The 14,543-nt window shown below is 39.2% G+C and overlaps 1 protein-coding gene across 3 annotated transcripts in view; it reads right to left on the reverse strand.

Annotated features, from left to right (window-relative positions):
• ZBTB41 (zinc finger and BTB domain containing 41) overlaps positions 1 to 14,543 on the reverse strand; it is a 60,425-nt gene that overhangs the window by 24,166 nt on the left and 21,716 nt on the right. For all 3 annotated transcript variants that reach the window (XM_089688660.1, XM_089688661.1, XM_089688662.1), the window contains 5 exons: positions 12,802 to 12,949; positions 10,551 to 10,680; positions 10,204 to 10,299; positions 5,623 to 5,729; positions 3,125 to 3,230 (listed from right to left, as the gene is read on the reverse strand). In XM_089688660.1, the coding sequence (XP_089544786.1) occupies positions 3,125 to 3,230; positions 5,623 to 5,729; positions 10,204 to 10,299; positions 10,551 to 10,680; positions 12,802 to 12,949 (587 nt within the window). The remainder of the gene's footprint in view (positions 1 to 3,124; positions 3,231 to 5,622; positions 5,730 to 10,203; positions 10,300 to 10,550; positions 10,681 to 12,801; positions 12,950 to 14,543) is intronic.

Genomic DNA, 14,543 nt, shown 5'->3' on the forward strand with positions numbered 1-14,543 from the left:
TATATCTATCTCCATGTGCAATATTTTTTTGCCCACAAGATGGGTCAATTATAGGTTTTAGCTATAGCCCATGGAAAGGTGCCCAAAAGAGTTGTTCAGGAAGGTTCTAATGTTGGGTCTTTTTATTTTTTCTGTGCTTGAAGATCAGGGGTCTGTCAATTTATTAATGTTTTGTGCAATATGTGTTTAAGTATATCGCTTTTTACTTTGGTCTCCAAGAATATGGTGGCATGTTTAGTATGCATGCTTAAGATCTTTGGTCTCCAAGAACATGGCGGCCAGGATCAGTATTTAGGGAGGAGACGTGCTCCTGGCCGCCTACTGTCTATATATTACTGGTTGATGGCTGTATTCTCTATGCAAGTGCAATACTTTTAATAAAATTTGTTTTAAGAAATTACTATACCACGAGGGTATCCTTTCTCTTGCTGAGCTTGGTTGCAGAATGGACATCGCAATCTTTAAAGTGTTACTAAATCCAAGACCCTGCATGCAGTATATCTGGTCTCTCACAGTACACAGAACATGGAAATGCAATTATTTTAGTAAATATAAATTGCTAAATACCTTTTCTCATCAGCAGTTAAAGCAGTCTTGTGACTTCAGCAGAGCACTGGTTAAAGCTTGTAGGAGGAGTTTTCTTTCTGCTCTAGGAGGGTGTGAAACCCCCTGACCCTGTGTCTGGACAGTGCTGATTGGCCCTGTGCTGATTACATGCACTCCCCAAAGAAGAAAAAAAACTCTCTAGCAAAACACACCAAACTGAGCACATGTATGAGACTATGGATTCAGTCTGTATCAGGTGGTTATTTCAACAAGAGGAGGGGCAGAGAAGAAAGGATCAAACAGCCTTTTCACACAATGCAGAGTATTAACCCCTTAGATTCCACAGTAAGTATAACAAGCATGCTTTACTGCAAATATGCAGACTGATTTTACTGTTGTGGTTTTAGTAACACTTTAATGGCCATACACCCGGGAAGTGTGGTGTCAATGTAGATGATTGGGGGAGTACCTGCATTAGAGGAACGAGATTTGAGACCTACCCCTGGGAAAGCACATTTGACCTAGCTGATTGCGGGTCAAAGTTAACGGTGAGCACAATTTTGAATGGTGGTGGAAGTCACTTCATGTATGAACACGGATAGTGGAAGATGTCACAATGAAATAGTGTTTGAAAATCACTGTTATTTACATATATGGGACTATTTTTACAGATGTTTGCATATTATTAATCAGGACTGAGTAACACTTGGCGGCTTGAGTTTGCAATATTATTATTTGATATTGATGATTAAATAAACTGAGCAAATACCCCACCCTAATTGTATACAAAGCAGTAAACACACCAAGAGGATATCCCCTCTAAATCACAAATCAAATAAACTCGTGTTGCGCTAAGTAAAATATAAATATCTCAAGAAAATGTATAAATGATATACAAATAATGTATGTCCAATAAAGGATAAACAAGAAAGTGCTCAAGAGTGAATCATTGCCACAAAAAAAATAAATAAACATACATAAAACAGTCCTTATAAAGTGTATAGAAAATTCCCCTTTTTCTGTGATGAATGATGAAAAATCTTCATTCCAATATAACCACCAACGTGAATTTGCACCACCGTGATATGAAACTGCAGGCTGGTTATGATGAAACGCGTCGAGCAGAGCCTCCCTACTGACGTCATTGTGTAAGGATCGCCATTTTAGCATGTTTTTGATGATTGATGCTCTTAAGCTATTATGCTTGTAAGTGCATTTTCGTTCATTTAATAAATTAGCCTTAACTTACTGCACTAGGAAAGGCACCTCTAATTTTATATGAGTATATGTTGACCCCATAACATTGGGACGGCCTGAGGAGCCTCGGGTGGTGCACGTGTTTCGATCTGAGACACATGAGCCTGAATAGGATTATATATATTGGGAGTGTATTGACCCCCTATAATTAAGAGGTGAAAGGATCTGATAAGCCTCCAATTTGATATCACAGTGGTGCAGATTCACGCTGGTGGTTAGATTGGAATGAAGATTTTTCATCATTCATCACAGAAAAGGGGGACTGTTCTATACACTTTACAAGGACTGTTTGATTTATGTTTATTTCATTTATTTATTTTGTGGCAATGGTTCACTCTTGAGCACTTTCTTGTTTATCCTTTATTGGATGTACATTATTAGTATATAATTTATGAATTTTCTTGAGGTATTTAAATTTCACTTAGCGTAACACAAGTTTTATTTGATATTATTAATCAGGACTGAGGAACATTTGGTGGCTTGAGTTTGCAATATTGTTATTTGATATTGATGATTACTTATGACATTATATATAGTCACATGTTTATTGATGCACATATCTCTTATCTAGGGAAGGCGCAACCAATTATTTTATATAGTTATTAAGTCTATCATGTTTTCCTGGGCCAATTCAGTGCAATACGACTCAATGGAATACCCTCCATCTTGATCTTGTGAAGCAGGTGAGGGAAAAATCTGGAGACTCAGAAAGGCATAGATTAGGCTGAACTGATCTCATGGTATCACTGGAGCATCCATTGTGAAGGCTCAAGGATCTCTGGACCTAGCAACAAACCTGTCCAGTGTGTTGTAAATAGTAAAGCTGCTGCTCAAGGGGAGCTTGCCATGAACAATCCTCCACACCACTCACTAGGAACAGGTGCTAACCCGGATTGGTGAGCTGTGCAAGTAGATAAACGTAGGAAACATGAACGGCTGCAGTCTGAAAAAATCCGCTTTACTGTTGTAACAACATCTTCATTAGTAAAAGCAAGACACTGTGTGGGCTGAAGGAAAAGTCTATGCATTTCACGCCATCTCAGTGCTTATTCATGAGTCATTACCCCATATAAATGCACCTTTTACAGAAACAAAGTCATATCTACACATTTTTAAATGCATATATATATATATATATATATATATATATATATATATATATATATATATATATATATATATTTTTTTTTTTTTAAATGGGACCAAATGTGAGATTTTTCTACCTATTGAAAATCAATCTATTTTGAACTGATATGTTGCATACCATGCATACCTGACGTGTTGCATACCTGGCCTGACTCTTAAAAATTAAATCACTTACTTCTGCCAAATCTTCTCCCCTAAATGAACGCTCTTGTAATGCACAGTCAGATGGTCACGGCGGCCAAAACATTTCCCACATTCTTCACACTGATGGGCCTTCTCACCTTGAAATACATGTTTAATAATTTAACCTCTGTAATCTGGTATTAAATGTTTAGTTTGTGCAAAATGTAGTTAATGTAAAAAAAACAGCACAAATGTCTACTACTGTAAAAGGCAATCATGAATTTAATATCAGAAGAAAAATTCAAGTTCTTGATTTAGAGACACCATTACCTTGCCCATTTATTTAGGTCAAGGAAATAGCATCACTTTAAAGCCCCCCTTTACACCCACTTATATACTTACCTTCAGCACAATCCCCTGCCACTCCATCTACAACAGCAAAATGCCCCATTTCTGGGTATGGAAGAGCATGTTGCCTCCTTCCATAATGCAAAACTCAGGCATAGTGGGCAATGGTTTGGTCTGAAAACAAGAAAAACGGGCGTGACCCTACTGCTCCCTGTAAACTCATACACAGTATTTTGTAGAAGGTACACTGAAGGAAAGAGCAGCCGGGGAAAGCTATGAAGGTGGGTATAACGGGGTCAGAAGCATAGATCGGCTTTTATGAGATCAGTCATTTGTCCTGAATGAGAAGGGTCACATAGACTCTTTAATATTATTATTACTCTAAATAAGCATTTAATTAACCCGTTTTTGACCATTAATATTTCATACTTCCAGCTGCTGTGTGCAAGGCTTTTTTTAAGCGGGAAGGCGGGGAAACGCAGTTCCGACACCTCTGGAACTGAATGTATGTAGTGGCAAGGGGTGCTGGGGTGTACTGGTGGATCTATTGTAGCTGGCTGCTTGGGAATCTATTGTTACTGAAGGGGATCTATTTTTGTGTAGCGGTCTATTGTTGCTGGTGAGGGATCTATTGTTGATGGGGGCCAATTGTTGCTGGAATGGATCTACTGTTAAGGGAGGGGTTTTTTGTAATGCCTATTGTTGCTGGTGAGTCTATTGACGCTGCATGCATGGAGATCTGTTGTAACTGCTGGGGGTCTATTGTTGCTGGGGTGGTATTTTGTTTTGGGGGTCCATTGTTGCTGAAAGAATCTATTGTTGCTGGGGAAGGGGTGGGTTTATCGCTGCTTGCTGCAGGGGGTTCTATTTTTAGGCTTTTCTTGTTATCATTAACAAATTCCTTACAAATTATTTAGCACCACAAAGTGTTAGTTGGCTCTGTATTCTCTAAAAGGAGAGGTACTGGGAGATGAGTAGGGGATGGAACCAAGTGACGGTGCTCGAAGGTGGGTGGGGGGCGGAAAATAGAAGTGACTCACAATGGGGGAGTTCCTGCACCTATTTTTTGAGAAAAAAAAGCCCTGACTGTGTGTAGTTTCACCTACTAATTTGTTTTTATCTAATGTGTGCATTAAGACAAGTATGCTGTTTTTCTGGGGCTAGATCTTTCTTTTGTAGCATACCCAGTATGGCTATGTCTACTATGCAAGGTGGGGAGAAAAATTTAATTTGTATACAATTCCCTTCCACAAATTTGTGCAAACAGTTATTTTTGCTGCCCAGATGCAACTCTACATATACAGTTTGTGCTGATTACAGGGCTAAAGTATATTAAAAAAATATATAAGTCTTAGTGCAACTAGTTTACAAAATGTGAATATAATTTTCAATCCCTTGATTGAAAAGCCAGGTTCCATGTTACATTTACAAGAGAACACACCAAAATATATTAGGCTATGGTTTCAGCATGGTTTTGAATTATTTTGTCTTTAACGTGTCATTGTATACACAGTATGCATTAAAAGAAAATTACATTTGTTAATAACTTTTGTCTTTTGAGTAATGTTCATGCTCTTTAAAGTTAATTGTACAAAAGGCACCTGTGTTAAATAACCTTGCGTGTGCACGTTTCATTGCCATTACATTTGATAAGGCCCAAAAATGATGGCATGCATTTCAAATTAAATGGGCCAGTATTTTCCATAAATGCCATTCCAGATATATACCAAAAGGGAATAGAATGCAATTAAGTAATAAACAAAAAAAAAAAAGATACAATTAAAAAACCTAATGCTACACTAACCTAAACCTATCTTTACCTCAGAGGAGCAAAGCAACTGCTGATAGATAATTATGCAGGAGAGTGAAGAAACCTTTGGTATCTTGATCCAGCAGAGCTATAGAGAGATGTCCTACCTTCTAAGGACATCAAGCTACACTGGGCTTACTCAGTATGTGATTGGGGTATAGCCACTAGAAGGAGCTGTGCTTTTTGATTTTCCTAGTGTCCTACCTCCTAGAGGCAGAGCATATATTCAGAGGTCTGCTGTGTCCCTTAATGAATGCTAAGGGAAATTGGAATACTAATCAGGCAGTGAAAAGGTTAAATAAAAAGGTACTAGGTGCCTCTTTTCAGTAGTAACAAAATATAACTTGAAACTGTATTTAACTGGTGATGGATACAAACGAAACCTAATTTACCAGAATGTATCTTCTTGTGTTTAGTCAAATGATCATGTCGTATAAAGGTCTTCCCACAGTCTTCACACTCATAACGCTTGTCATCATGATGAACACGAATATGTAATCTAAGATACAAGGGTAAGTTTTTTCCTTTTAGTACATACAGTAAGTGCAAAATCGAATAATTTACTGTGCCATTTTCCTATAAAGTGAAATACAAAGTATATTTATTCCAAACATTCCTTTTCGTTTTCAGATATTGTAGGGGATGTGTTGTATTGTTCTACTGGGAAGTTTTCTCTTCGCTTCCAGACCCAAAGACAAAACAAAAAGAGGAAATAATCTTTTAGAAAGTGGCATGATCAGGTTCCCCTAGCAGAAAAGTTTCCCCTACCTTCTGTTCTGGTGGTAACCAACAAATTAATTCTGTTCAAATACAAGTGGTCAACAGGACAGAGAAAGAAATAACCCCCCCCCCCCAAAAAAAAAAAACTCTTCCTCATGCTATCCAAACAAAAAAAAGGAGTTTGTTTATAGATATAATTTAAAAAGAAGTTCTAAAAATCAGTATCGAAAATTTAAAATAAAAAAGCAGCTCCAGTTAGAACACTCACCCTTTCAGGCCGTCCCCTGCAGTTAATCCTCTCTGCCATTAGATACTGTAGTTTTCTCATACTGAATGATTTCAAGCATCATTCATGACAATTACTGTGAGCCCAGGGCATCAAGGACCTTGGGTAGTGCATTAACAGGCTGCCTTGGACTCAAAAGGAACATGCACCAGAGAGCAGCACCACATCATCATATGACACCACTCTCATATGACAACATTCAAGATGCACCCACTGCAGGGAACAGCTGAGGAGGAAACTGAACCATAACATATTTGAACTAGGCCAAAGACTAGAAAAAGTAGAAAAGTATTTATACACCTTTTTTAAATGGAGGTGCTGGGACTTTGAGTTTGACTTTAAAAACACACATAACATACTAATGCTGAAAAATACAACCTTTTTTATAAAAGAAACTTTCTTGGTGTAACCATTTCTCACATGGTGCAGAGATTTAAATTTAGTTCATGTGTGTGGCCACTCCTCCTTCACAACATGAGAAAAAAAGTGATACTAAAGCTTCATTTTTTAAAATGAAGTAACAAGCATGTCATACTTACCTATTCTGTGCAGAAGTTTTACACACAGCTGCCCCGATCCTCTTCTTTTCAGGTTCACCACCGGCGCTCTGGTTTTTCACCTTCATGCATAGACTGATCCTTTACAACCACTTTAACTCACCACAAAAATATTCATTCACCAGGAACTGTATGTGATCAGTTAACAAGATGCAGTGAAGAAGATTGGCATAGACACAGACACATGAAGGTTATTTACTAAAATTGGAGAGTGCAAAATCTGGTGCAACTGTGCATGAAAACCAATCGGCTTTCAGGATTTATTACCAAAAGCTTAACCGCTTCCCGACTGCCCTGTAGCAGAAATACTGCTACAGGGCAGCACAGGTGCACACAATCACACATATATACAGTGGGGATCGAACGTTTGGGCACCCCAGCTAAAAATTTGTATTAATGTGCATAAAGAAGCCAAGGAAAGATGAAAAAATCTCCAAAAGGCATCCAATTACAGATTAGACATTCTTATAATATGTCAACAAAAGTTAGAGTTTATTTCCATCATTTACACTTTCAAAATAACAGAAAACAAAAAAATGGCGTCTGCAAAAGTTTGGGCACCCTGCAAAGTTAATATCTTGTACTGCCCCCTTTGGCAAGTATCACAGCTTTTAAACGCTTTTTGTAGCCAGCCAAGAGTCTTTCAATTCTTGTTTGAGGTAACTTTGCCCATTTTTCCTTACAAAAGTCTTCCAGTTCTTTGAGATTTCTGGGCTGTCTGTCACGCACTGCTCTTTTAAGGTCTATCCATAGATTTTCAATTATGTTGAGGTCAGGAGATTGTGAAGGCCATGGCAAAACCTTCAGTTTACGCCTGTAATCCCCCGTGGATTTCGAGGTGTGTTTAGGATCATTATCCATTTGTAGAAGCCATCCTCTCTTTAACTTCAGCTTTTTCACAGATGGCATCAAGTTACCATCCAAAATTTGCTGAAATTTTATTGAATCCATTTTTCCTTCTACTCGTGAGATGTTCCCTGTGCCACTGGCTGCAACACAACCCCAAAGCATGATTGATCCAACCCCATGCTTAACAGTTGGACAGAGGTTCTTTTCATTAAATTCTGTGCCTCTTCTTCTCCAAACGTACCTTTGCTCATTCTGGCCAAAAAGTTCAATTTTAACCTCATCGGTCCACAGAACTTGTTTCCAAAATGCATCAGGCTTGTCTATATGTTCATTTGCAAAGTTCAAACGATGATTTTTGTGGTGAGGACGTAGAAGAGGTTTTCTTCTGATGACTCTTCCATGAAGACCATATTTGTACAAGTATCTCTTTATAGTAGAAAAGTGTACCACAACTCCAGTGTCTGCTAGATCTTTCTGGAGGGATCGTGCAGTCAAACGTGGGTTTTGAATTGTTTTTCTCACAATCCTGCGAGCTGTTCTGTCTGATATTTTTCTTGGTCTTCCAGATCTTGCTTTAACTTCCACTGTTCCTGATGACTGCCATTTCTTAATTACATTCCGAACAGAGGATATTGACATCTGAAAACGCTATCTTCTTATAGCCTTCTCCAGCTTTGTGAGCGTCAACTATTTTCAGTTTTCTAGACAACTGCTTAGAAGAACCCATGGTGCTGATTGTTGGGGCAAGGTCAGATCAGTCTGGGCATTTAAAACCTTTGAGATTGACATCACCTGGTCTTCCCAGACGATGATTGAGAACAATCCATGACACTGGCAGGTCTCAGCTTTGCAAAGGGGGCAGTGCATGCTATAAATTCTGCAGGGTGCCCAAACTTATTGTTATTTTGAAAGTGTAAATGATGGAAATAAAATCTAACTTTTGTTGACATAATATAAGAATGTCTAATCTGTAATTTGATGCCTTTTGGAGATTTTTCCATCTTTCCTTGGCTTCTTTATGCACATTAATACAAATTTTTAGCTGGGGTGCCCAAACTTTTGATCCCTACTGTATATATGTACACAAAACAGTTCTCCTCCCTGTCAACTCATGCACACAGCTTTGCATAACTGTGCACCGCACAGTCATACAAAGCAGTGTGCTTACAGTGAAGCACAAACACACGGCCCCACAGTAAAACACACCCAGCACACAGTTACCCCTTTGATCGCCCCTCATGTTAACCCCTTCCTCCCCAGTGCCATTAGTACAGTGTCAGTGGGTTTTTTTTAGCACTGATCACTGTATTGGTGTCACTGGGGATGTCAGTGACACCAAGTCAGCTACCCCTAGTGTCAGAATGCCTGCCACAGTCCCGCTATAAGTCGCTGCTCGCGGCCATTACTGGAAAGGAAAAAAAAATGGCAGTATATATACCGCCATTTGTAAATGCTATAACTTTCACGTAAACCAATTAATTTACACGTATTGGAATTTTTTTTAGCAAAGACATGTAGCAGAATAAATTTTGACCTAAATTTATGATGAAATTAGATTTTTAACATTTTTTTACTGGACATGTTTAATAGCAAAAAGTCAAAAATACAGTTTTTTTTCCTCAAAAATGTCGGTCTTTTTTTCTTTGTAGCGCAAAAAATTAAAAACGCACAGGCAATCAAATACCACCGAATGAAAGCTCTATTTGTGGGAAAAAAAGGACATACATTTCATTTGGGTGCAGCGTTGCATGAGCATTGCAGTGTTGCATTGTCAGTTAAAATAATGCAGCGCCGCATAGCGGAATATGGACTGGTCAGGAAGGGGGGTAAATCCTCTTGAGGGCAAGTGTTTAAAATATTAATAACAACAACAACATGTTATACTTACCGGCTCTGTGTAATGGTTTTGCACAGAGTAGTCCCAAACCTCTTTTTTTTAGATCTCCTGTTGGCAGTCCTGGCTCCTCCCCCCCCTGGCTGAGTGTCCCCAATAGCAAGCCTCTTGCTATGTTGGCATTCGAGCAGACTCGCTCCCGAGCCTCGCTTCTGTGAATGGACAATGTCTGGCTGCGATTGACAGAAGCAGGAGCCAATGGCTCCAGATGCTGTTTGAACCAATGAGTAGAGCGAGACCTGGGAGAGCCATGGCTCTCATGCACAGTGCTGGAGCAAGATGGGGCTCAAGTAAGTATGGGGGGGTTGCTGACAGGGGAGCTGCACCCAGATGGTTTTTTACTTTAATGAATAGAATGCATTAAGGTAAAGAAACCTTCTGCCTTTTGAACGACTTTAACTGAACAAGCTGAAGTTAGAAGCTGATTGACTGCCATGCACAGCTGCACCATATTCTGAGTGCACCAGTTTTAGTAAATCTTCCCCCAAGATTTGAAGGTGTTTGGTGCACAGTTTGCACAATAACTGCTCCCCCCCTGCAAGATAGCAGGTAAAAGCATCTATTTATTTTATTTTGGGATTTCTTTTTACCTTTTTATTTTAAAAATGTTTAGTCATGTCTGATTTTCTATGTAATAATCTATTATCATTATGTGTTGTTTACTTACCTGTATGAGCTACCATGGCGAAAATTCTGCCCGCAAATACTGCAGAGGTGTGGCTTTTCCCCACTGTGAATCCTAAGATGTTCTTTTAATGTGGTCCTTAAAACAAACACACAAATGCATAAGAAGCTCAAATGCATTACATATATTTAATTACACAACTGTTACAGTGATGGCAGGCAGTTTATACTTCTCACTGGGAAATAAAATGAATTATATCAGGAACATTGCTTTACCTGCCAGCTTAGTGATAAATGGATTACTTGCTAAGAGACTTGTAGTCTATTAAACCTGGCTGAACTACTGGAAGAAAGCTTTCCTCCAACTTACTCCTAACTGAACCAACTTACCTTTCTCTTACTGATTTCCCACAGATAAAGCAGCTATACTTCCTTTTCCCACAATGTGTATATTCAATATGGCGTCTCAGGTTTCCAGAGTCATTGAACTGACGTCCACAAATGTCACAAGGAAAGGGACCTGGAAGAAAAAAAAAAGAACTCTGCATCTACTACATGTTCAACTGACTCATCCCATATCTTCTGAAAGCGTATGTTCACCTTTTCACAAAAAATGTAAAGGTCAACTAACACACTAAATACAAAACAAAAACTCATGAGTGAATATCATAATCAAATAAATTAACAGGTAACAATAAACAAAAATGTGAGCGACACAAAATAAAAAATCCATAAGTGAAATCATAGAGCTCCGATTTCCGGGGCGATGTGCCAAAATACAGTCCACTCAAAGCACCAGCTTTAGTGTATAACACCAAATGAAGTGCCGAAACGTCTTTCTAGAATCTAGATCAGTATGATCTCTAAATTAGAAGAGATCTGCAGCACATGAAAAATATCAGTTCCACACCAGCAGTCAGCAACATTCCAGTGCATTAGGAGTGAACAGAAAGGCTCACAACACACATGGAAGAAAACATAAGGACAAGCCACATTGTGTGACATTGCTTCAACCGATTATATGTATTCAAGAGTAAAACTCACAATATACACAGCTCAAAGAAATTAAAGGAACACTTTTTAATTAGAGTATAGCATTAATTCAAACTCCTGGGATATTGACCTGGTCAGTTGAGTAGCAGAGGGGGTTGTTAATCAGTTTCAGCTACTTTGGTGTTAATGAAATTAACAACAGGTGCACTAGATGGGCAACAATGAGACGACCCCCAAAACAGGAATGGTTTTACAGGTGGAGGTCATTGACATTTTTTTCCCTAGTCATCTTTTCTGACTATTTTTCACTAGTTTTAGCTAGGGTCAGTGTCACTACCAGACCCTACAGAGGTTGCACAGGCAGTCCAACTCCTCCAGGATGGCACATTAATACGTGCCATTGCCAGAAGGCTTGCTGTGTCTCCCAGCATAGTCTCAAGAGCATGGAGGAGATTCCAGGAGACAGGCAGTTACTCTAGGAGAGCTGAACAGGGCCACAGAAGGTCCTTAACACATCAGCAGGACCGGTATTTTCAAAGTGTTACAGTCATGTAAGCACTGCAGTGATCTGACTGGTGGGAGTGAGGACTTCACAGGCCAGATCTCACCCAATACATTACACAGAGGCCATCGTCAGGGGAAGAGAGCTAGCTAGCAACGTCTGAAAGTGCATATTGAATATTACTCAGGAACAGCATGGTTCTGTGCTCCTCCCTCATTTGGGCAAACAGTGTATAATAATGAACTAACCCAAAAAGTCCCAAAATGTATTGTTTTTTTATTTAACACTATAATATACTGCGATTCCTTTTTTTTTTATATACAGATCCAACAGTCTGTTTTCACACATTTTGCTGAAAAGCAGAAAACCCCTTTTACCAGCTTTTGCTGCTCTAATATTAAAAATGTTTATTTATTACAAGTATTTATATAACTCTGTCAATTTACACAGCACTTGACTTATATTGTACATTCATATCAGTCCCTAACCCTCAAGGAGCTTACAATCTAAGGTCCCTTAGGAAAGCAAAGTATCCGGAGGAAACACAAGCACAGGGAGAACATGCAAACTCCAGGCAGGTAGTTGTGATCCAAACTGATGACCCTAGTGCTGTTAGGAGGAAGTGCTAACCATTTAGCCACTGTGCTGCTAGGACTTAAAAGGAATATAAAGCACGTGGAAGAACTCATGCCATCTATCCACTCAACTGATTTGACCAAATGGAACGTCTGGTCTAGTAGCTGGCTGAGTAAACTCTACCAAGTAAAGACATTTGACTCCTTTGTCTGGCTCCCAACCCCTACCTTGCCTACTATGCTCTCTTTTACCCCCTCCTGTTTTAATTGCCGTCCATGGACTTCTCTTTATCTTTTGTCTTTGTACCTGTCTACATATCTCGTAAACACACTGAGTTACCTAACGACACCCTCCAGTCGTGCCCCCCCCCCCATGTGACTGCTATTAATTACAGACTGGGTAACCCTATTCAATAACTGTTCAACTGTATGCTTAATGTGTATGCTGAATGAGTTCCTGACTTTTCCCACTCCTGCTCTATGTTCTGTATCACAAAAAAATTAAATAAAATACATACTGTTTAAAAAAAAAAAAAAAAAAAAACTTCAAAAGAGAACAAAATGAGCATACCCAAATGATATTTTTCCTGATGCCTCAATCTTTTGAAGCGCGATTTGAAGTGTTCATCACAATAGGTGCACTTAAATGGCTTGTCCTGTGAATGAAGGATCATGTGTTCCTCTAAATGAGGCCGTCGTGTGAAAGATTTATTACAGATCTAAGAAATGAAATACATACACATACTGATTATGCAAAAAAAGTACATTCTTTATTTGTCCTGTTTACCACTATCATTGAAAGTGAAAGTAAAGAAAATCCCAAATTTTGGGTTGACCCCAAAAAATGTAACAGATGGGAAATCTTCCAACGAGGACTCTATTTCTGGTGACCTGGGCACTCTTAATTTGCAGAGATTTCCTCTCACTGTTTGGCTAGGGAACAGGACATGAAGTAAAATCTCCAAAATGGGACACAGATGGTGAAAAAAGATCTGACAAGGGTTATAATCCTCCCTCATTTTTATCCAAAATGAAAAAAGTTTTTCCTATAGTTCTACTTCAAGCTCCATATATAGACAAATTATATCTAAACCCAAGAAAAAATGCAATACACTTCACCTTACATCCTTACCTTAAGTCCTTTGATGTTGCTACTGCATTAGTTTTCTTTTTGTAAAGTTAAAGTGGAGCTCCACCCAAAAGGGGAAGTTCCGCTTTAAGGACTGCTCCCCCGTTCCCCATTAAGGATTGGCACCTTTGGGGAATGGGTACCCGAATTTGACAGGTACCCGCTCCCACTTCTGGTCCGATCGCCGCAGCGATCGGAAACGGAAGGTGTCCTTCCTCCCTCCCTGTAGTCTTTTGGGACACGTAACAGGTCCCAGAAGACTACAGGACCATTCATGAATTGCAGCGCTACTCGCGCATGCGCAGTGGGTGCAAGCTATCGCAGCCGGGTGCTCACACTGAAGATGCCAGCCTCCTGGAATCCAGGACGGCCGGTGAAATGAGCTGCAGGGGACACACCACAGGACCGAGGGACAGGTAAGTGGCTGTTTTTTAAAAGTCAGCAGCTACAGTTTATGTAGCTGCTGACTTTTTTTTTTTTACAGGTCGAGTGGCTTTAAAGTACATTTTATGCAAGTACAGAAAAATATGTTTATCCTATCAAAAATCCAGAGTGCTTTTAACTACCTATGGACCGATCTGAACTCTCAAACAAATGTCATCGGCCTTCCCAACCATCTTCTGTGAACTAAAGAACACACCCCTCCCTTTTATGTAGTGGAGATGAGGATAGGGGAGGTGTTTGTAGTCCAAATCAGGAAAGCAACCTAGGATAACAATGCTTCATAAATACAGTGCAGTGAGCGTTGTCACCAAAGTACATTTCATGTACTTGGTGGCATGATTACTATTTAAGAATAACAGAAGAAGCCTGAAAAATAAAAACTAATCCAGTTATCACAGCTAAGGACTGGCAAGCTGAAACACATCGCATTTATGTTCTTCAGCTTAGATACGATATAAAACAAATCAGCATAAATCACAGGCCTTTAATGATTTGTTACAGAAGCTTATACAGAAATTGTACTTGCTTCCAATAGGTAGAATGGCTTCTCTGACATACAGGGGTTGGACCAAATATGGTGTTGGACAGCCTCTGGCATCAAGGACGACCTGAATTGACAAATATAAGTTTTGGATAGTGAATAATGGAACCATTTACCACTCTTCATGCAAAAATCAGTACTCGCAGACATACCAGAGGCAGAAAATGAGCCTGAACCTTGTTCTCCAAAATTGACCATA

This window comes from Staurois parvus, unplaced genomic scaffold (assembly GCF_062004578.1).
Source record: "Staurois parvus isolate SC_StPar_1 unplaced genomic scaffold, SC_StPar_1.0 ptg000450l, whole genome shotgun sequence".
Taxonomy (NCBI): Eukaryota; Metazoa; Chordata; class Amphibia; order Anura; family Ranidae; genus Staurois; species Staurois parvus.